Raw genomic sequence first — 21,377 nt, 5'->3', positions numbered from 1 at the left:
AATGTTCCTTATATTTATTGTTTAATCAACTGTTCTCTTGTTACAATGTAAAATAGGGCAGTTCCGGCTCTATTCAACCTGTTTTCTGGAAACCGATGTGATATCTCGATCGAATGTCGGTATACAAAAGAAATAAATAAATAAATAAATAAATAAATAATATTTCTTCATTCACATTTTTATAGTGAGAAACCGAAGTTTGAGGTTTACAATTTTCTCTGCCTGTGCTTCCAGGCGTATATCACAGTCCTATACTCTCCTACCTATTTCAGCCATTTCTTCTTGCAGCATGTTTATATGATATTTTCCTTCATCTCCTTTCTGATTTCACCAAACCATTGGAGAAATTCTGCTCTGGTCGGCATCGTATCCGGCGGGGGTCGCCCCTCCCCTGGAGTCACCGCCATCTACGGCCTCGTGCGATCCTGAGGCCAGGGCTTCCTCATCATCAACGGGCCCTTCATCGGAAAGCACCGATTTTACATAAGAGAACTGGCGAAAATCAGGACCTTTTTTCTTTTGTGCCATGATGTTCAATTCGGTTTTCAATTCACCGACTTTTGAGCTGTGCTTGAGTCCTCGATCTCAGTTTTATTTGCAATTTATGGTCCGTGAGCGGCAGGAGCTCCGGTGCAGGTGGCCATTTTGCTCTGTGGCTAGGGGGAGTTCTTAACCTCACTGGACCTCTCGGAGGCCTACCTTCATATTCCAATCCAACAAGACCACTAGCATTTCCTACACTTTGCGGTGCCAGACCGCCATTATCAGTTCCAGGCGCTGCCCTTCGGCCTGGCCTCTGCCCCAGAACATTTTCCAAAATTATGGTGGTTGTGGCGGCAGCACTGAGGAAAAAAGGAATCCTGATGAACCTATACTTAGACAACTGGTTGAACCGGGCAAAGTCATAAGAAGAGAGTCTACAGGTGATCAAACAGGGTGATGTCCCAGCTTCAGGAGCTTGGTTGGGTTTTGAAAATGGACAAGAGCAGTCTCAAGCCCTCCCAGTCCTTAGAGTATCTGGGAGTCCGGTTCGACACCAAACAGGACAAGGTCTTCCTTGCACCCTCGAGGATAAGGAAGATGATGTGCAAAGTGCGCCGGTTGATGAACATGATACGCCCCAGGGTGTGGAGCTATCTTCAGGTTCTCAGTCTGATGGCATCAACCCTGAAGGCAGTACCATAGGAGAGGGCACAAAGGGGCATGGGATAAACACTGTGGATCCATCAGGTCTAGAGGAAGCATATAAAGAGGAGGCAGCAAAACACTGCATGGAGCGGCAGTAGCCACAGAGGCATTCACGGAGCGGGATGCCAGTGGTTGGTGTTCCACCTTCACGGAGCGGAAGGATGGAGGGCTGCCATCTCCAAATTTAAAAAAACAAAAAACACAAAAAAAACAGGGATGGGTTCATGGGCTATAGGTATTACCAATTATTAGGCTTATTCAATTACCAATTATTAGGTATTTCAATATTAGATGATAGTTAATGTGACTTTCAATGCATATCCAGCATTGCTCTCTGCTTCAACGGCAGAGAGCTATGCTGCCGCTTAACCAACTAATCAAACTTAATATTTCACTTGGAAGCAGCTCCATCACTGCTCTCTACATTAATGGTGGGGGTGAAAGGGAAATAGAACCTAAGGTTAATAAGAGCCAAGAGAAACAGATAAGTATGAGAAAAAAGAAGTGTGAAGCTTGCTGGGCAGAGTGGATGGACCGATTGGTCTTCTTCTGCCGTCATTTTCTATGTTTCTATATGCATCCACTTCAATGCTCCCTGCTGTCATGTTGGAACCCGCTGTCCCAGGACTACTCAATTCACCTACACCTACCGATGGAAGTATGTTCTCAGCTTCAGTGGCAGCTGCAGGAAGCTCACCTGAGCAAGGGTATAAGCCTGTCCCCACCGGACTGGCTAGTTCACACGACGTTCGCGAGCCTCCGGGGGTGGAGCGCTCACTGTCAGGAACTGGCAACCCAGGGGCATTGGACCAAGGAAGAAGAGTGCTGGAACATAAACCACCTGGAAGCCCGGCCAGTCAAATTAGCGTGTCTACAGGTCAGCCACAGGCTTCGGGGGTCAAAACGGTCCGCGTGATGTCGGACAACGCAACAAAGGTAGCCTACATAAACTGCCAGGGAAGAACCAAGAGCGAGCAAGTGTCCCTGGAGATAGATCCCCTTATGGAATGGGAGGAATTGAACCTACGGCTGATCTCTGCCTTCCACATCGCAAGAAAAGACATCAGAGTAGACTTTCTATGCAGAGAGAGTCTGGATCCAGGAGAATGGACGTTGTCTGTCAGAGCCTTTCAGCTGCTGGTAGATCGCTGGGGCCTCCCATCCATTGACCTGCTGGCCACATCTCACAATGCGAAGGGCTCCCGATTCTTCAGTCACAGAAGAGATCAGCAATCCCTGGGGATCAACGCCCTTGTTCAGGCCTGGCCAGAGGAGGACTTACTGTACACCTTTCCTCCGTGGCCCCTGCAGGGCAAGGTCATTTGCAAGATCGAGCACCACAGCGGACTAGTCCTTCTAGTGACTCCGGATTGGCCCAGATGCCTGTGGTATGCAGACACACTGAGACTTCTGGTGTAGACATCCCTATGCCTTCCTCCGCACAGGGACCTGCTCCAAGGTCTGATCCTTCACAAGGACCAGACTCTGTTTTGTCTTACAGTCTGGCCCTTGAGAGGGCTCGTCTGATGAAGCGTGGATATTCAGCGGCAGTAATTTCCACCTTGCTCCACGCACGGAAGTTCTCGATGTCCTTAGCATATATGCGGATCTGGAGAATATTTGAGGCCTGGTGCGAGGAACGTGGGGTTGCCCCTCAGATGGCCAAAATCCCTCTGGTTCTGGAATTTTTACAGGACAGCCTGAGTAAGGGTTGTCCCTTAACGCCTTGAAGGTCCAGGTAGCAGCTCTCTCCTGTTTCAGAGGTGAGGTGAACAGAACATGCCTGTCGGCACATCTGGACTTGGCCCTTGTCCTAAAAGGGGTTAAACACCTCCAACCACTCTTACAGTGGCTGGTTCCCCTGTGGAATCTTAATCTAGTATTGGATTTTTTGGCAGGGCCTTCCTTTTGGCTGCTGCAGTCTATCCCTGCACCTGTTAATGCTGAAGACTGTTCTTAGTGGTGATATGCTCAGCTCGTCGCATCTCTGAACTACAGGCATTGTAGTGTCAGGAACCATTCCTCCAGATGACTCCAGGAGCGTACAGCTTTGCACCAGCCCTTCCTTCTTTTGCCCAAGATAGTCTCAGAGTTTCACCTGAATCAGTTCTTTTCCTTACTGTCCCTAGATAGACACAAGGACACGGAAGACTACCACCTCCTCTGCCATTTAAATGTCAGTAGGCTTCTAGTGCGGATTCTGGAACTCTCAGAACCGGTGCACAAGATAGATCGCTTGTTTGTTATTCTTGGTGGAAGGAGACAAGGCAAACCAACTTCGCAATCTACCATAGCTCGCTGCATCAAGGTGGAAGGTCACGGGAGCTTATGTAGAGGCAGGGAAGCCATTACCCTTTCAGGTTAAAGCTCATTCACTAGGGCCCTGGCAGCATCATGGGCGGAAGCTAAACTACTGTCTCCCGTCGAAATCTGCCGAGTGGCGACATGGTCTTCCTTGCACACCTTCTCCAGGTTCTATCACCTGGACATCCGGGCCTGAGAGAATGCAGCCTTTACAAGGGTGGTGCTAACCGGCCCGCTGGCAGCCTCCCACCCCGTTCGGGAGTAGCTTTTGACATCCCATTGGTCCTGAGTCCATCTGGCTACATGCTAGGAAATGACTTACGTGATAAATTTTGTTTTCCTTAGTGTAGACGGATACTCAGCATCCCGCCCACGGCTGCCCAAGAACGGTGCTAAGGAATCACCCATGAGGTGAAACTTGATTCCAAGAGGCTACGGGTAAGCCGTCGCCCAATTCCTAGTTTAGGGCATCTGTAATCTTGCTGGGATTCAGCGCTTATGTTTGGTTGAGTACAGTTACCCGTTTTTAATCAAGTTCTAATCAAGTTTTTCAATAGTATGTCCACAATGGCTTTTGAAGAGAGTTCTGAAGGGCTGAGGTCACTGCAGGGGTGTATCTAAGGTGACATCAGCTTTGAAACCTGACTCTGGCTCCATCTGCTAGCAGGGAAGCATATAACCCATTGGTCCTGAGTCCATCTGTCTAGACTAAGGAAAACGAAATTATCAGGCAAGTAATTTCTCTATTTGAGAGGCCACAATTACTATTAGATTCATTTCTACCCAAGCAAACAGCGAATCCACCTCTAGAGACATCTGAGGGCTTTCCAATCCTCCTTGATTCACATAAGCTACCGCTGTGGCATTGTTGGACATTATCCGCACTGCCTGATCCTTCAGAATCTGCATAAAAGGGTAAATCGAATCGCTCTGGCTTCCAAGTGACTGATGGACCACTGAACCTCCTCGAGAGACCACATCCCTAAGCCATCCACCACAGACAATGTGCTTCCCAGCCCTTCAGAATGGTATTTGTTGTCATCTTTATCCAGGCCAAGTGCTCAAGATTCATCCCTATTCCCAAATTCTTGGGATTGAACCACCATTGCAATCTCACCCTGACGTATTCCGGTTCCAGTAGCTTTATGGAGTAATTCTGAGATTGGGGATCCTATCTCGAAAGCAGCGCTCTCTGAAGAGGCCCCATGTGCAATCTTGCCCATGGTACCAAACCCAACATCACGGCCATGAATCAGAGAATTTGTAAATAAAGCCATACCATTGGACTTCTAATACATAACACAAAAGCACCTGCTAATTCAGCTTCTGAATTCTGATCCATCAAACAAACACAACCCAATCTCAGATAAGTCACTCCTATCTATACCTTTCTCCTCTATCTCCAGTTCCTGATTCCATGCTTTCCACCTGGCTGTACCATATGATGAATAGACTTCCTGAACTGGTGCAACATGCTCCCTTCTCTTGCTGTGTTTAAATTTCATCTAAAAACTCACCTTCATAAAGCTACTTTTAAATCTTAAACCGATTAGTTAATGAGGCTGAAGGTGGCCAATTTTAACCATCGTCTTACATGAAACTCCACAAGTCTCTTGGGCTGTACGTTTGTCTTGATTAGCTTGTAAGTTCTATTGAGCTAGGACTGTCTCTTATACATTGTTTGTACAGCCTTGCGTACTTCGAATAATGCTATCAAAATATTTAGCAGTAGTAGTTTTAAAATATGAAAGAAAAAAGCCTTGAAAAACTCCAGCAGTATCCGACAGCTGTTTCAGCACACTGCACTAGAAATCTAACATAGTAACACAGCCCTATTAGTGCCCATACTACACTTACATATCTGCTCTAATTTTCAAAAGGCTGTTTAATTTCCATATATATATTACAACTATCCCAAGAAACCTCCAACATTTGCACTGCACCTTTTTTGATTATTACTCAAAGATAGTCACTTCACCATAAAATTTCAGCATCTCCAGTGAAGCTCTGGAGCTGCTTTATGTGCAATACCAGTACTGATGAGAAGCTGAGAGATCAGTGAAAGATTTCGGGGTTACTATACCTAGGCACTGTTTGTTCTGTCAGTCCTCTACTCCCAGGTCCTATAAGGGACTGTTAAAGAGGGGAACAGAGCTGTTCACTGCTGAATAAGATTCAGCTGAGTTAGAAGGCAGCAAATATTCGGTTAACCTGCTGCTCCTAAATTTTTATTACTCTAGGCACAGGACTAGTGTATGTCTGTCTATTGATAAATCCAGGGCTGCATGCGATATTCTCTGTATTAAGTTCCAAATATGTATCCTTTTGACCTCTATTCATGTTTTTCCTCCTTGCTGATTGAGAGACTTTAGTTCCATAACAATGAAAGACATGAACCCCTAAAGAAGGTATTGCAGTGTGCTGAAACAGCTGATGGGTCATGTTGGAGTTGTCTTCTTTCACATTGAAGGGTCTTTACATTTGAATTGCATGAGGACAGAGATTGAAATTCACTAAGGGGTTCATTTTCAAAGGGATTTACATGCTTAAAACTGGGTTTTATACGTGAAAATATAATTTACGCGAGTAAGTGGGCTTTTAAAAATTCCTACAATAATGTTACATTTACAAACATAACTCCTTTGAAAATTACCTAAGTGTTCACTTTAGAGGCATACATATGAATTTTACAATGAACTGACTGAATACATTTGCAAAAAGATTAGTTTCTCTTTTTTAAGTATGTTTAGTTAAATAAATTATTTTAGCCTTTGCTTGATACAAAGAAAGGCTTATCAGATCCCACTGATGTTTATGTGTACTTTATAAAACTTTTGAATGACTAAATACTGGTGTGGAGCCAGGTTATTTGGGGGGGGGGGGGGGGGGGGGGGGGGGGATGGGACATTAGACCATTTCATTTTTTAAACTTGAACAGTGATTTGTGGGGTACACACTATAGGAGGGAGCAAAGTTGATCATTTTTCCATAGCAGAAGCACTGGTACTAGAACTGAACCTACTTGTTTAAAAAGGTAAAATGATCAGTACTGTATCTGGGAAGGCTGACCTGTTCAGGGAGCCATAGATCTTTTCTGTGATGCTCATCTACACGTGATTTACTGGGATTAGTTTTCTACTATCTTTATACACAGAGGGTCAATTTGAGCTTTGCACCTTTTGCTGTTTGTTTGGTGGTTGACATGTTTGCTGCTTCTTTTTTGGTGGTTTCAGAAGTCAAAACCTAAAACATACCAATTGACTAAAATGATCACTGTGATTTCAGTAACTGTTTTGACAGTCTTCCTCACCAGCAACTCATCAAGGCATAGATTTATCATTTCACTATAATTATCTTCCTCTGCTCCAGCCCACTAAGCCACAACTTAAACAATGAAGATGGCAACAGAGACATCCGTCCTCTAACTCATGATGGGGGTTCCTCGAGAGGAAGCAGATCTTCCCTTGCTTATTGTAAGCTTAGGTCTATGGCCAGTAATTCCTGTAGCGAGGAACAAACTTGTGTCAAACTGGATGGTGCTCCACTATGTGGAAATGCTTCCTCCATGTTGGACAGGAAAGGGTCCAGCTCTCTCTTTTGTTCTCAGGCATGAATGAGCCAAAGAAATTCTTAACCAGCTGTGTTAACTAGTTCATGGGCTAAGGTGCCCCTGGGCCTGGACTGGAGGAGATGCATCCTCTTCAAAAATCAATACAGTTTCAAGCTCACTATGTTACAATGCTGCCTAAGTTCACAGCTCCAGGAGTGAAGCAACCGCCAGCTCCTAGCCACTCCACATAAACTGCACTTTGAAAACACTGCTGCACCAGAGCCTCTCCCGAGGTCTTTTGTGTCGGAGGAGTCTGGACCGGTGCTGCGACTCCTTGTGTCAATGGAGCTGGCTCTACCACAGGTTTCTGTGCCAATATTTTCTTGAGTGGGTGCTTCATGCAGATGCCACAGTTGGCACCCTTAACAGGGCTGGGGGTCTGGGTAGAATATGCAAGTTGGTTCCATGGAAACTTCCCCTGCTGTGAAAGAAAACAGCACTTGCTATTGATGCAGAAGAGGAGGAGGAAAAAGCTGCCGCTTGTGTGTCAAATTTGAAGAAAAACAGCCATCGGCACTTACAATGGAATGGGTCGCCATAAGGAAATATATTAATATTGCTCTACTAACATCTACAAATGGTCAACAATCTGAATATTTGCAGCTTTATGGCCGTTGACAACCTAAAGGAAGTGCAAGCAGGGAACTTAGTTCAGGTTAATTACAGTGACGACTGTATTGGCTAAACTGATTGACTACTAGACCACTATCAACATTTGACCAAATCCAAACAAGATACAGGCCATGCTCTTCCATTTGTGTAATTATATTGCAACTAAAAAAATAATCAACTTAAATATGTCCATTTGATTTGCTGGGTGAATTCAATACACATTAGAGTGAACCCAGACCACACCCTTCCCTTCAAAAAGCCAAAGATAAATATTCTGACTTAAGAAAGGGAGTATTAGCTCCTGAAAGCTAATCAAATGTATTATGTTAGTTAAATAAAAAGAGATCATCTTATATACTTTCTTTTATTTGTTGACCTTATTTGTCTGGAAATAAAAGATTAGCACTTGAAACATTACCTCTAAAACTTGCATACGCAAAATGGGGAACAAAACTAGCTATGATCAGAACCAGTGTGCTTGTTCTAGGTTATCCCAGTGTATTGCCTGCTATGGGAACACTTGGACAGATATTCATGCTGAATTAAACCAAATGATTTCAACAGCTTCTATACCCTCGCAGGAACACAGCCATCCCGACCTCCAGAGTTATGGTTAGTCAAGCAGAGATAAAACAACAAATAGGACAGATGTAAGAACATGCCATACTGGGTCAGACCAAGGGTCCATCAAGCCCAGCATCCTATTTCCAACAGTGGCCAATCCAGACGACCTCTGTACAGTCAGTGCCAACAAACTGGTTTACATCGCAGGAGCTTCCTCACAATAGAGGTTATCAATGCCACACCTATGAGAAAGTGCATGGTAGGTACAACTTGGAGTCCTTGGCAGAGGAATGAACATTGGTATCAGGGTGACTAAATCTCCTGAAGGGTGGAGAAGGAATGGGCCCACCTGGAAAAATCCCAGATTGCCTCCATATTCAAACTTGGCTGGTCAAGAGGCAGATTATGCAAACACCTGATCTGCCCTTTGCTTGAGGATGGCCCTGTATGGTGCAGGATTTTACTAAGTCCAGCTCTCAAGCAATAAAATGAGTGGAAAAATCAGTGGAAAAAAAAAAAAAAAGATAGAATTTTGATGGACTTACAATAAGCAGCAGCTCCCTTCTACTGGGAGCATGGGACAGTCACTCAAAGCAGATCAGTGCATGAAATGAAGAATCAAAAGAATTTAGCAACAGATAAGCTACATCTTGCACTAGTCATCTGATTTTTCAAAACTTAACAGCATTCAATAGAATAAAACTAAAAATAATTGTGTACAAAAGAAATATGCTTGACCTCCTTCAAAAACCTCACAATATCCAAATGTGAGGCCAACAACATTTTCTTAGGGAGTATATCTCTGAGACACCCCAACGCTGCCTCCTGAACCCTTAAGGAATTGTAAACTAAGCCCTTGAAAATTACAGGTTCAGAGTATCCTTTTTGTAGCAAGCGCTTGCTCTCAAAAGTCAAGTCACGAGACAAAAAAGTGATCAGCTCGATCCGAGAAAATAGGACCTTGCCTTAACACCCCTTGCAAATGAGCGAATCTCAGGGATCCGTCAATTGCACGCTGAAACAGATCCACGGATGACACAGCCTCTCCAGCACCTTCAGTACCACCTTGCCCAAAATGCCTCTCATTCCTAAACACTCAACCTATTAACGGTCATGGATGGAACACGTATAGCAGGATCCTTGTCGGCCATGGAAGAACCTGAGCGTCTATGCCCTCTGATGTAACCCATCATCTGCAGCTGAAGAAACTTGCTGCCTTGGCATTGCTCCTTGACGCCATCAGATCCAGGTAGGGCCTGCCTCAACGAGTCTGGATAAGGCCAAAGGCCTCCTTCGACAGCTCCCATTCTCCTGGTCTAACTGTTGCCTGCTGAGATAGTCCACGTGCACATTGTCCACTCCCCTGCAAATGTCGCTATGCCCAGGCAAAAAGGTCCCGGGCTCTTTGGGCAAACACGCAACTCTTCGTTCTCCCTTGCCAATTGATATAAGCCACCATTGTTGCATTGTTCGAAAACACTCTGACCATTCGACCTTGGACTTGTGAAAGGAATTCCACCAATGCCCTGCACACTGCTCTCATTTCCAAGTGATTGATAGACCAGGATGCTTCCAATGGTGACCACAGGCCTTGTGCCAGCCATTCTTGACAGATTGCCTCCCAACCCTTTAGTTTGGCACCCAGAACCTCCAGGCCCATTCCTTTCTCCAAATTGGGCCAACAAAGCCACCATGAGAGACTGGACCTGGAAGTACCCTGCAACGGTTAAGGCCAATAAAACTCCTCAGACAACGGATTCCAGCTCGACAGCAATGCCTCCTGTAGAGGGCACATGTGGACAAAAGCCCATGGTACCAAATTCAGCATAGATGCTATTGAACCCAGGATCTGAAGATAATCCCAAGCCCTGGGCACTGGCATCCGCAAAATCCGCACCACTTAGAGGATTCAGAAGTTAAAATCCCGAGGAAAGAAACACTGCTGAGCTGAGTATTGAACTTTGCCCCAAGTATTCCAGCATCTTGGTAAGGGCTCAGGTGACTCTTTGCCAAATTCACCACCCAGCTCAAGGACTGCAACAAATCCATCACCATGTGCACAGACTGCCAGCATACCTCCTCCGATTTCCCTCAGATAATCCAGTCATCTGGATAAGTATAAACTAGGATCCCCTCCCTGTGGACAGCTGTTGCAACCACCACCATCATCTTTGTGAACGTGTGAGGTGCAGTCGCCAAATTGAACAGGAGGGCCCGAAACTGGAAAAGCTACCCCAGAACTATAACACGAAGAAACTGATGTTCTTCCCGAATGGGTATGTGCAGATAGGCTTCCGTCAAGTCCAGAGAGGCCCAAAAAACTCCATGAGATAAACTGTCACTATCACCATCTACAATGTTTCCATATGGAAAAATGGGGAACTCAAAAAGATCACATTTCACCTTTTGAAAATCAAGGATGGGAAGAAAGGCTCCTTCCTTTTCTGGCCAACACAGTAAATAGAGTACTTCCCATGACCATGCTCCCTCGCCGCTACCAGTACTATCATGCCAGTAACTGAAGGTGACAACATGTCCTGAATTGCCACTTGCTTGCCTCAGACACTGCAATGAGACACCATGAAAGCTTTCATGATGGAGCAAAAAAATTCTAAAGCATAGCCATTTCTTATTACCTCTAGAACCCATTGATCCAAGGTAATCCTGGTTCATTCTTCCTAAAACTGTGATAGATGGCCTTCCACCGCTATCTCGAGAGAATGGACCAGCCTGGCTTCATTGTGAAAACTTACCGCTACCGCTCCCTGGTCGGAGCCCTCTCAGGGAAGTCTATAGGTGTCTCAATAAGGACTGCTGGCTACCGGAACCCTGGTTCTGCCCCGAAGACAGTGCAGAACCCTTATTGGGATGAAAACCACCGCAACTCCCAAAATCTAGAGCAAGGCGGAAAGGACTTCCTGACTCATCTTATCCTCCAGCAGTTATTCCCTTTAGACGCCCCCAAAAACCTTCATCACTTGTTTCAGGTCTTCCCCGAACAACAATTTTCCTTCTTTTAAAGGGAAGATTACAGAGCTAAGACTTGGACCACATATAGGCTGACCATTTCTGCAACCACAGCAGACATTACACAGAGACCACCGCGATCATATTCCTGGCCAAAGTCCATCAGCCTCATATGCAATCCTAGCCTCCACCTGAGTTGCCTGGCTATTAACACCAGCGTCTACTGAACACTTCTCCTGAGACTTCTGGACATAGCATAAACAGGCCCTCTGCATCAGACTTCCACAGATCGCTGCTCACAGGCTCAGAGAGAAGACTTCAAATATCCTCTCCTGATGAATCTCTAGCTTACAGTCTTGCGCATCCTTTAACGCTGCCAAACCCGCAACCAAAATGGTTGCCTTGTTAGTGACTGCCGAGACCAAAGCATGCACTTTCAGCAATGCCAGCAGCTGCAGGATATCCTTTGTGAGGGGGTACAATTTTGCTTTCGCTCTAGCCAGCTTGGGGCTCGACTCCAGGAAGTCTCATTCCTGGTTCACCAGCTTCTTGATCCTTTTAGGGAGAGGAAAGGCTTATGGTGGATCCTGGAGCCCAAACACCAGATCCAAATCTTCATTGTCAGACTCCTCCTAGATCACCTTAAAACCCAGTTCCTTCCAAACATGGGAAATAGGGGATCTCAACTCCTCCTTTTCAGAACACACGAACCACCCACGGGTCATCTCCCTCTGTTATTGGGACCTCTTCTGGATCAACTATGTCCTTATCTCCGTCCTGACCGACAGACGCCATGAGATCTGGGTTATCCTGATCCACCCCCAGACAATCTTCCGGGTCATCAAGGTCCGAATCATCTGAGACGCCAGGTCCCTCAGGATGGTCTGGTGAAGGAGGTCTCCTGACCCCAGACCAAGGAGCCCTCTGCCTCTTTGCGGTAGGACAAGATGGCCAACAGAAGTGCCCTTTCATAGCCAGTGCTTTTCCTGGTTAAAAAGGCCTTATGCATAAGCAAGACAAATTCAAAGGAAAACTCCATGCCATCCTTTCCCCTGTTCGGCCCAGAGCTCGCATCTCCTCCCTCCCCCTCCCACGAGATCGCAAGAGACAACAGTGGAAGGGAGTCCCTGGGCTCCCAGAAGTCTGACACCTTCCGAGCTATAGCCCTTCTCCTGCCTGACAGGTTTTCAGGCTCCTAGTACTGATCCTGACAAGGCCTTGGGAACCTGTGGCTCTCTTCCCAGCCTCGTTCCCTCCCCCCCGGAAATGAATCACTGCTACATTCAGCTGTCCTCAAGCCAGGCCACCAGCACGACAAGCTTTCCCATGCTGGAAAACTGCTGACGGCGCCAATTTGTCTCCACGCGGCCCAGTCTGCTGCAGGGGAACAGAAGCCACGATTGCGGTACGCGGGAGAGGAGGGGATCATTGCCCAATGCAGCCTCTGGCTCTCCAAGCAGCCCAAAGCTTTCCCATGCTGAGAAATCACTGTCTGAGCCATCTTGTCTCCATGCGGCTGGGCCTGCTGCAGAGACACAGAAGCCACATGATCGCGGCGTGTGGGACAGGAGGGGAGCACGGCCCAACGCAGCCTCCGGCACCCCGAAGCTGCAAACAGAGGAGCTAGACTGCTCCCTTCCCCAGACCGGGCCTGCCCCAATGATCCAACCAGGCACAGCCCAAGCGGTTACTGCTGAAAGAAAAATGTGACACTTTTTTTTCTTTCTTTTTTTTTTTTAAACAGCAGCCACAGCAAAGGAAGAAATTCAAGCAAAAAATGGAATACTCCCCTGCTGCTGGCAAAACCTCTGGGAAGGAGCTTTCAGGGGATAAGAGGGAACCAGGACCCCTGGCTGTCAGACCCCTGGATCTGCTGTAGGCCAAAGCTGATCAGGGGATTACCAACCCTGCTTGGTGAGCCGTTTGCCCACCTCAACCTGAGGGATGGCCCACAAAGGAACCTAACACCTCAGGGAGCATCTTCAAACTTTTCTTCTGTCCCTTTTTCCTTTAACTGCAGGTTTGCCCCTCTACTATCTGCTGGAAACAGAGAAATACTGAGGGACTGCAGGTAGCACTCTGTTATGTAGCAGTGCCTCAAAGTTTTTAGTTCTCTGCCTCCATCTGCTGGTAGGGATGCAAAACCCAATTGTCTGGATTGATCTGGGGTATGGACAGGAAAGGCCCCTTATGCAAATTTTCAAAGAAAACTACATGCATCATTTCTTTGAAAATTAGCAAGTGCAAAGTAGGAGCACTAAACACATCTGCATACTTTGCACCTGTTATTTTTGCAGGTAGCACATGAGGAGAAAATAGCATGTACACTTTTGGAAATCGATCAAAATGTGCACATTGTTTTCCTGCCCCAACCTGAACATACAAATTACTACTATATGGACGTTTAAAAGTTATTATGAGGACTGCTCCTCGCCTCCCTCATATACTCCATTGTATATTTTACCTTCTCTTCGTGCCCTCTCTTATTTCCTACTCCAAGTTAACATATCCTTGTTATAATGTAACTTTATACTTCTTTCAAATTGTCTCTTGTTATTGGTTGTTTATAGTTACTGCTTGTTTGATGTAAACAGAGTTGATTTGTATCAAGAAAGTCGGTATATAAAAGCCTTAAATAAATAAATAAATACATACCCACACGAATGAGATAGCTAGAGAGAGAGATACGTGCTATGGAACCTGCATGTATTTTTAACTGCATTTCAGGACAGGAATTTTCAGTCAGGTCTTTCAAATCAATCTCTGTATGAACGTTAAGTGTCGGCAAATATATTGCAGGCAAAACTTTTTTGTTGATCTAACTTTATATGTTTGTGATTCAGGTCAGACGGTGATTTGGGTGGTCCTGGAGACCTTACCCCTTTAAATGTTTCATAGCTAGATGGGATAGAACTTAATTGGGATGAATTTGTTCAGGAGCTGAGAATGAGACAGCTATTTGGCAAGATGTTTTGTTTGTTTTTGAGGTTTGCTCTGGCTACCATTGCCTGGATTGTGAGGTCTGTGACTCCCCTTGATAAGATTGCTCTGGGCTGACAATCGGCCAAGATTTTTAGAGCACGAAAGACCCTTTAGGATTTGAAGGAAGGAAGTGCTTGTGTTGTGTATTTACATTTCATTCCAGCTTCCAATGCCCTGGCTATGCTCTTATTGGTTCCATCTTCTCCATGGCATTATCTTAGACCAAGGTTCCTACCCCATACCATAGGATTGAGATTCCCAATGGCAGGGGGTAGGATTGAACCAGAAAGGTAACCTCATACCTTTGAGGCCTGCTTATGTGCTTAGTGACCTCATTTCTCTTTTATTCTCAGCTGATTTGTTAAGACCCTTGGTGGGGAGCTTATTCTTGCCTTTTGGTTTGGGGATGTATAGTTAGCATGGGTAGAAGCTTGCATTTTTACAGTATCATTTATTGTTTTTATTGTTATAGCTACATAAGATGTTTATATCATTTTATGTTTATATAATTAGTAACTGATTTATGTATTAAACCTGTTACATGATTAGCATTGACAAACCCCATCCTTCACTACTTTCCCTTGGGAAAGGAATAGTTAATAAAACAGAAAATGTCATAATGTCTCTATATCACTCCATGGTGAGACCGCACCTTGAATACTGTGTACAATTCTGGTCGCCGCATCTCAAAAAAGATATAGTTGCTATGGAGAAGGTACGAGAAGGGCAACCAAAATGATAAAGGGGATGGAACAGCTCCCCTATGAGGAAAGGCTGAAGAGGTTAGGGCTGTTCAGCTTGGAGAAGAGACGGCTGAGGGGGGATATGATAGAGGTCTTGAACGAGTAGATGTAAATCAGTTATTTACACTTTCGAATAATAGAAGGACTAGGGGGCATTCCATTAAGTTAGCAAGTAGCACATTTAAGACTAATCGGAGAAAATTCTTTCACTCAACACACAATAAAGCTCTGGAATTTTTTGCCAGAGGATGTGGTTAGTGCAGTTAGTGTAGCTGGGTTCAAAAAAGGTTTGGATAAGTTCTTGGAGGAGAAGTCCATTAACGGCTATTAATCAAGTTTACTTAGGGAATAGCTACTGCTATTAATTGCATCAGTAGCATGGGATCTTCTTAGAGTTTGGGTAATTGCCAGGTTCTTGTGGCCTGGTTTGGCCTCTGTTGGAAACAGGATGCTGGGCTTGATGGACCCTTGGTCTGACCCAGCATGGCAATTTCTTATGTTCTTAAGAGAAAGTGAAGCCACAGCTGCTGAGAGCCATCTATCTGTCCATGAGCTGGCCAGTTAATCTATAGTCAGTCATACTGTACAAACCATGAGTTCTCTCTGTTGCCTGCAGTCAAACCTATTTGATTTCATCCCCATTATCTCTTAAAACAGGATTGGAGATGGTGGACATGAAAATGGTTAAAAACCAGATTGCTGAAAAGAAAAAGATCATACCAGCATATGCAAGTAGTCTGTGTGGGTTTGGATGTTGTGCCGGTCTTCTACCATAACCTTCTTAAAATCTTTCACCCATAAGGGACCTCCCGCTTTCACAGTCTTAACAAAAGGCACCATCCAATTTACACATTCCGCAATACTGTTCCAGTCCAAACCTGCAGGGAAATCATACACATTTACAATTTCACACCCTCATCAAGCACTGGGCCTCCTGTGTAGCAGTGGCAAAGAACTGGAAAGATTCTCTTCAAACAAACCTACTATATATATATATATATATATATCAAATCTTTTTAGACTTTCAGAAAGCCAACAGCATATGGGAAAATTCATGAGCAGGATGGCCTAGTGCTTAGAATAGTAGATTGAGAACCCGGAGACCTGTTGGGCTCAAATCCTGTTTGTGCCACTGACACTTGGGAGCTTGAGCAAAATCCCCTTCTCTCCCATTGCCCCAGGTAGATTGTAAGCTCTCAGGCAGGGACTCAGTATACCTATACATGATTCCTGTAAAGATTAATGAACCATGACAGGTGAATGAGAAGGCAAAAGGTTTTTAGATTGGATTTAAAAAACAGGAGACTAAGGAGGGGAAGTCTTGAATGTCTGCTTGGAGCCAATATAAGTCAACTCCCAAGCGCATCTTGGCCACTTTACAGCAATCCTGGTTGTTAAACTCCAAGCATTCCGAGATTTGGACTTCTCTATCTTTAAAAGTCAAAGCACTTGCATTTGGTAATAACTTTCCACACACAGCTGCATATATTTAAAATGGACATTCCTAGCCATATTACCTGAAGCTTTGTGAACTGCTTTGATGGAGGTAAAATGATAGAGTGCAGCAGCGGCCAGGATCCTGTACTGAAAATCCAAAGAGTTGATGTCCAGGATGCACAAGTCAACAAGCTGGAAGGTATAAAGAAGATAGGGGAAGGTCTGTAGAAGGCCATAGACTCCTGTATTACTAAGTTTTCCTTTGATTTCAGATTCTGTCCTTGTTTCCACCGTGACCTCATGGAGGTCAGACAAAAACACTATTTGAATTCAAGAAAGCATGGGATAAGCACAGTGGGATAGTAAAGCTGAATAGTTAGTATGGATAAGCAGACTAGATAGGCCAGAATGGTCTTATGTTAAAAAAGAATTAATCATCCTTAGATATCCTTCAAAAGCAGCAAACATCAACTTGCTTGTCTTCACCTCTCTCCAGTTTTTACATTTCAATCTGAGTAGTTTCTCCTCATTCATGCTAAAGCTGCCCGTGCACTTTGCTCCTGTTATTTTGTGCGGGCACATAGGAGGGGTAAAAATAGCACGTGGACTTGTGAAAAGATCACACACACGTGTGTCATTTTCCTCTCCTGAAGCAAGCACGCCCACCAGGACTGCTTCCTCACCTGACGGGAGTCCTGGGGTGATTTATGGAAGCCAGTGCTAAAAAGAGCACGTTTCAGATAGGACAATTTAGGTGTGTTAATCCATTTTAAAAGCAACCAGATCACGTCAGAGAGGACAATTTTCAGAGCAGTCACATGTTCTGTGGCAGGCACTCAGAGTATGTGGGGAGAAGGATCAGAAAATGAAAAGCAAATGGAAACAGTTGGAAGAAACGTGTGCCCATGTTGGCTGCATACAGTTCTGGTAGACTTAGCCCAAAGTTTTCTTATTCGCCTCTCTGCAAATGTCATATAACCATCTTAATGCCCAAGCACCATTATCACAGGCATTTTTGTTCTATTACTACTGAAAAGGGACATTGCTTACCATGGAAGGCTAGAAAGAAAGGTGAACAAATAAAAATAAAAAATAAAAATAAAAAATAAAAAATAAAAATAAAAAAAGGTAGCAATGTTCATTTACAGTAATATCCTCGTAACCTGCATTACTTCACCCTTAAATCCCACAACAGTTCTGAAAGAATTCTGGAACAGAATGCAAGTCCTGCATGTGAGACCACTCAGCTGAGCACTTTTGGAAGCATCCTCACCAGCGCAATCTGAATGAAGGTTTCCTGAGAATACTGAGGTAGAAGAACCTTAGGAACATCTTTCAGAGAATCCACTTGAAGGTAAAGATTTAGCCAAGAGATGATGGTCACTGGACACAGCTCCCATTTCAGAGCCTATGGGTACCAACAAGACATGTTAAGAGCTTAATGCATGCAGTGCCATCTCTTACACATACCATCCAAAATAGATGACACATCCACCAGATATACACACACATCCAAAATAGATGACCTGGAGAACTGCTTGTGGCAAAATAAATTGCTTATTATCCTGCTATATAGAGTGTGGAGGATGATATATTATCTGAAATGCAGTAAACTTGGTTCCCTGTACTACCCGGATCAGTCCAGATACTGGGTTATGTCCCCCTTCCAGCAGATGGAGTCAGAGAAAACTTCGAAGGGTGCTCTCATATAAGCTAGTGCACCCTCTGTCATCCTTCAGTATTCTTCTGTCTCCAGCAGATGAGAGTGGTTGAACTCTAGGTCCCCACTAAGACTTCTGAAAAGCTAAATTTAGTGCTCTTTTCTCTATTTCCTAGCTTCCTTCCTATCTTAAGATGGATCAAGGTTAACAGATGATAGTAAAAAAGCAACAAGGAAAGCTCAGACCCTTGTCTAGGGCCCAGGAATCTAACTTGCAGGAAGAGCTGTTTTTCAATCTCCATTGCTGTATTTGCTTTGTGGGGGTAAGGTTTTCTACCTCTCTTACTTGCAGGTTAGATTTGTAAGCCCCAGGGTGCAAGTTGGTGGTCCAACCTCTCCCCCTTTTCCTCCGAGCCGCTGCCCTGAGAAGTCATTTTGCCTCGGGGCAGCCTCCACAGAGATGAGACATTCCTCTGTTTGGTGTAAATAGCAATTCAGGCAGTTCGGGGAGAAAGAGTAGTACTGCAGAGGGGGGTTTTTCCCTGCTCCTCCCAGCCACTCACCAGTGATTCATCGGCGGCTCAGCTCACAGACCCATGCAGCGGTCCTCGAGGTGCTGCACGTCTGGAGAGCCCGGTTCCCGGTTCTCCCGCGAGGGGATCTGTGCGAGATGCCTCCCTGGTGGGGAGGGTTCCTCGCGGCCGGCAGGTTTGCGCGTGATGGCGCGCCTCGATGCACAGAGGTGGGAACGGTGGCCATCTTTGACTCTGAGCCAACTGCTCCAGAGCAGGGGACGATTCGGATGCCGGTTCTTCAGTGCTGCCACCGATCCTGATCCCTGTCAACCCCCTGGACCCTTGTCCACCCGCAGGAGACCCCCTCCTCCTTCCTCGGTGCCTTCTTCTGGACCACCTCCATTTTCGGCAGATTTTGTGCTTTTAATGCACAATGCCTACCTGGCCAGAATGGAACAGCAACAAGATCCAACAGGGCCTCCTCCTCCTAAGGTGAGCAGGATGGCTGATCTCCCGGGGCCTCCAGGGAGTGGGGGCCTCAGGACCTGGGGTTCATCAAGGTGCCTCCAGAGTCCGCGTGGTCCATCATCCTCCAGGGGGCTTGGCTCCTCTTCCTCAAGGCCCTCTCCCGGACCCAGACCTGGATGAACCCTCTCTGATGGCTCAGATGGAAGGGGATGATCCCCGGGAACTGCGTCTCTTCCAGAGGGATGAATTGGATCCGCTCATCCCATATGTCATGCAGGAATTGGATATTGAGGATCCACAAGACCCTCCAGGGCCTTCTCCACCAGCAAAGCAGGGGGACCCCGTGCTCTCAGGTCTACGTCCACCGTTGAGGTCTTTTCCTTCCCATCCTACGCTACTGCAATTGCTGTCCTGGGAATGGGATTCCCCTGAAGCCTCCCTCAAGGTGGGTAGAGATATGGATAAGATATACCCCCTCCCAGACTGTTTTCTGGAGCTCCTCAAGGTTCCCAAAGTGGACGCGGCGATATCTGCAGTGACGAAACGAACTACCATTCCGGTGACGGGAGGTGGCCCCTGGGGAGCACCTCAAGAGAGTATTCGAGGTGTCTGCTCTGGGCAAGAGAGCGGCGATCTGTGGTTCCCTCACGCAATGGGCAGGACTCCGATGGGTCCAACAGCTCCTCAGTAGACAAGAGCTGTCTCCTGCCGAAGCGCAGCAGGCTGACCACCTGGAAGCCATGATAGCGTATGGGGCAGATTCGCTATATGACCTGCTCAGAGTTCTGGCCAGGTCTATGGTTTCAGCAGTCTCGGCCAGACGCCTCCTGTGGCTCCGCAACTGGTCGGTGGATTCCTCCTCCAAGACCCAGTTGGGCTCCCTACCCTTCAAAGGGAAATTACTCTTTGGAGATGATCTGGACCAGATTATCAAATCACTCGGCGAGAATAAGGTCCACAAGCTGCCAGGACCTTCGGTTCCACTAGAAGCAGTTTCCGGAGCCAAAGACGTTTCCGTCAACCAAGAACAGCTGCCTATCGTCCGCCCTCTTCGCGTTCCCAGTCCTGGTCTCATTCCTTTCGTGGCCGAAGACCGGCCCAGAATAATCTTCCCCAGGGGGCAGCTCCCAAATCTTCACAATGAGGCTGTGCTGGCCCACTCCTCGGTCCCCAGGATAGGAGGCAGTCTCTCCCTCTTCCAAGAGGAGTGGGTCAAGATTACCTCGGATCAGTGGGTCCTGGATATTCTAAAGCACGGTTACGCTTTAAATTTTGCTCATCCTCTTAAGAGAAAGGTTCCTCTTCTCTCCCTGCAGACCACCACAGAAACAGATCATAGTACGCCAGGCACCTGACAGGCTCCTCTGAGCAATTCGCCCAGTTCCTCCGACAGAACTGGGAGCCGGCCATTACTCAGTCTACTTTGTAGTCCCCAAAAAGGAGGGCTCCTTCTATCCGATCCTGGGTCTCAAGATGGTCAACAAAGCCCTCAGGGTCCCTCACTTCAGGATGGAGACCTTACGTTCAGTGATAGCGCCAGTACACAACGGAGAATTTCTGGCCTCCTTGGATCTGACGGAGGCTTATCTCCACATTCCCATTCTCAAGGCGCATCAGCGCTTCCTTCGCTTCAAGATTCTGAGACAGCATTTTCAATTGCAAGCCCTGTCCTTTGGACTGGCGACAGCTCCCCGTACCTTCAAAGTAATGGTAGTAGTGGCGGCAGCCCTCAGGAGGGAGGGAATCCTGGTCCACCCCTATTTGGACGATTGGCTCATCTGGGCAAAGTCCCTGGTCCAGTGTCAACGAGCGATAGACAGAGTGTTGCATCTCCTTCAGTCCCTCAGATGGGTGGTCAATTTCTCCAAGAGCAGCCTTACTCCATCTCAGTCCCTGGACTTCCTAGGAGCACACTTCGATACAGCTGTGGGCAAGGTACTGCTGCATCCGGATTGGGCCCAGGCTCGCTCGCATCTCCCAGGTACAGCGATTCATTTCGCTCTCTTCCCAGAGCCTGAGATTATCTTCAGGTTCTGGGCACTATGGCATCCACTATCGATCTGATACCTTTGGCTTGTGTGCATATGCGTCCTCTGCAGAGTGCCTTGCTCTCCCGCTGGAAACCGGTTTCTCGGGAGTTTTAGGCCATCCTCCCGTTGCCAGAGAGGACCAAGGACAGTCTGGCCTGGTTGCTCAACCTGGATCATTTGTTAAAGGGAGTAACCTTGGCAATCCCTCAGTGGGTGATTGTCACCACAGATGCCAGTCTTTCCGGTTGGGGAGCGGTCTGTCAAACGAAAATCGGCACAGGGGACGAGGATGAAGTT

General features: G+C 46.3%; 1 protein-coding gene across 7 annotated transcripts in view; it reads right to left on the bottom strand.

Annotated features, from left to right (window-relative positions):
• Nucleotides 1-21,377, bottom strand: part of CCNE2 (cyclin E2) — a 97,916-nt gene that overhangs the window by 12,932 nt on the left and 63,607 nt on the right. For 4 of the 7 annotated variants that reach the window (XM_029591729.1, XM_029591726.1, XM_029591727.1 and 1 more), the window contains 4 exons: nt 17,681-17,815; nt 16,488-16,599; nt 15,691-15,848; nt 6,404-7,523 (listed from right to left, as the gene is read on the bottom strand). In XM_029591729.1, coding sequence (XP_029447589.1) covers nt 7,221-7,523; nt 15,691-15,848; nt 16,488-16,599; nt 17,681-17,815 — 708 coding nt within the window. In that variant the 3' untranslated portion in view covers nt 6,404-7,220. Of the gene's footprint in view, nt 1-6,402; nt 7,524-15,690; nt 15,849-16,487; nt 16,600-17,680; nt 17,816-21,377 lie in introns of those variants that run through there. The other 3 variants (XM_029591730.1, XM_029591731.1, XM_029591732.1) reach the window with 2 other exon arrangements.

This window comes from Rhinatrema bivittatum, chromosome 2 (assembly GCF_901001135.1).
Source record: "Rhinatrema bivittatum chromosome 2, aRhiBiv1.1, whole genome shotgun sequence".
NCBI lineage: Eukaryota > Metazoa > Chordata > Amphibia > Gymnophiona > Rhinatrematidae > Rhinatrema > Rhinatrema bivittatum.
The sequence above is the reverse complement of the archived record's forward strand: the minus strand, read 5'-3'. Positions and strand labels throughout refer to the sequence as shown.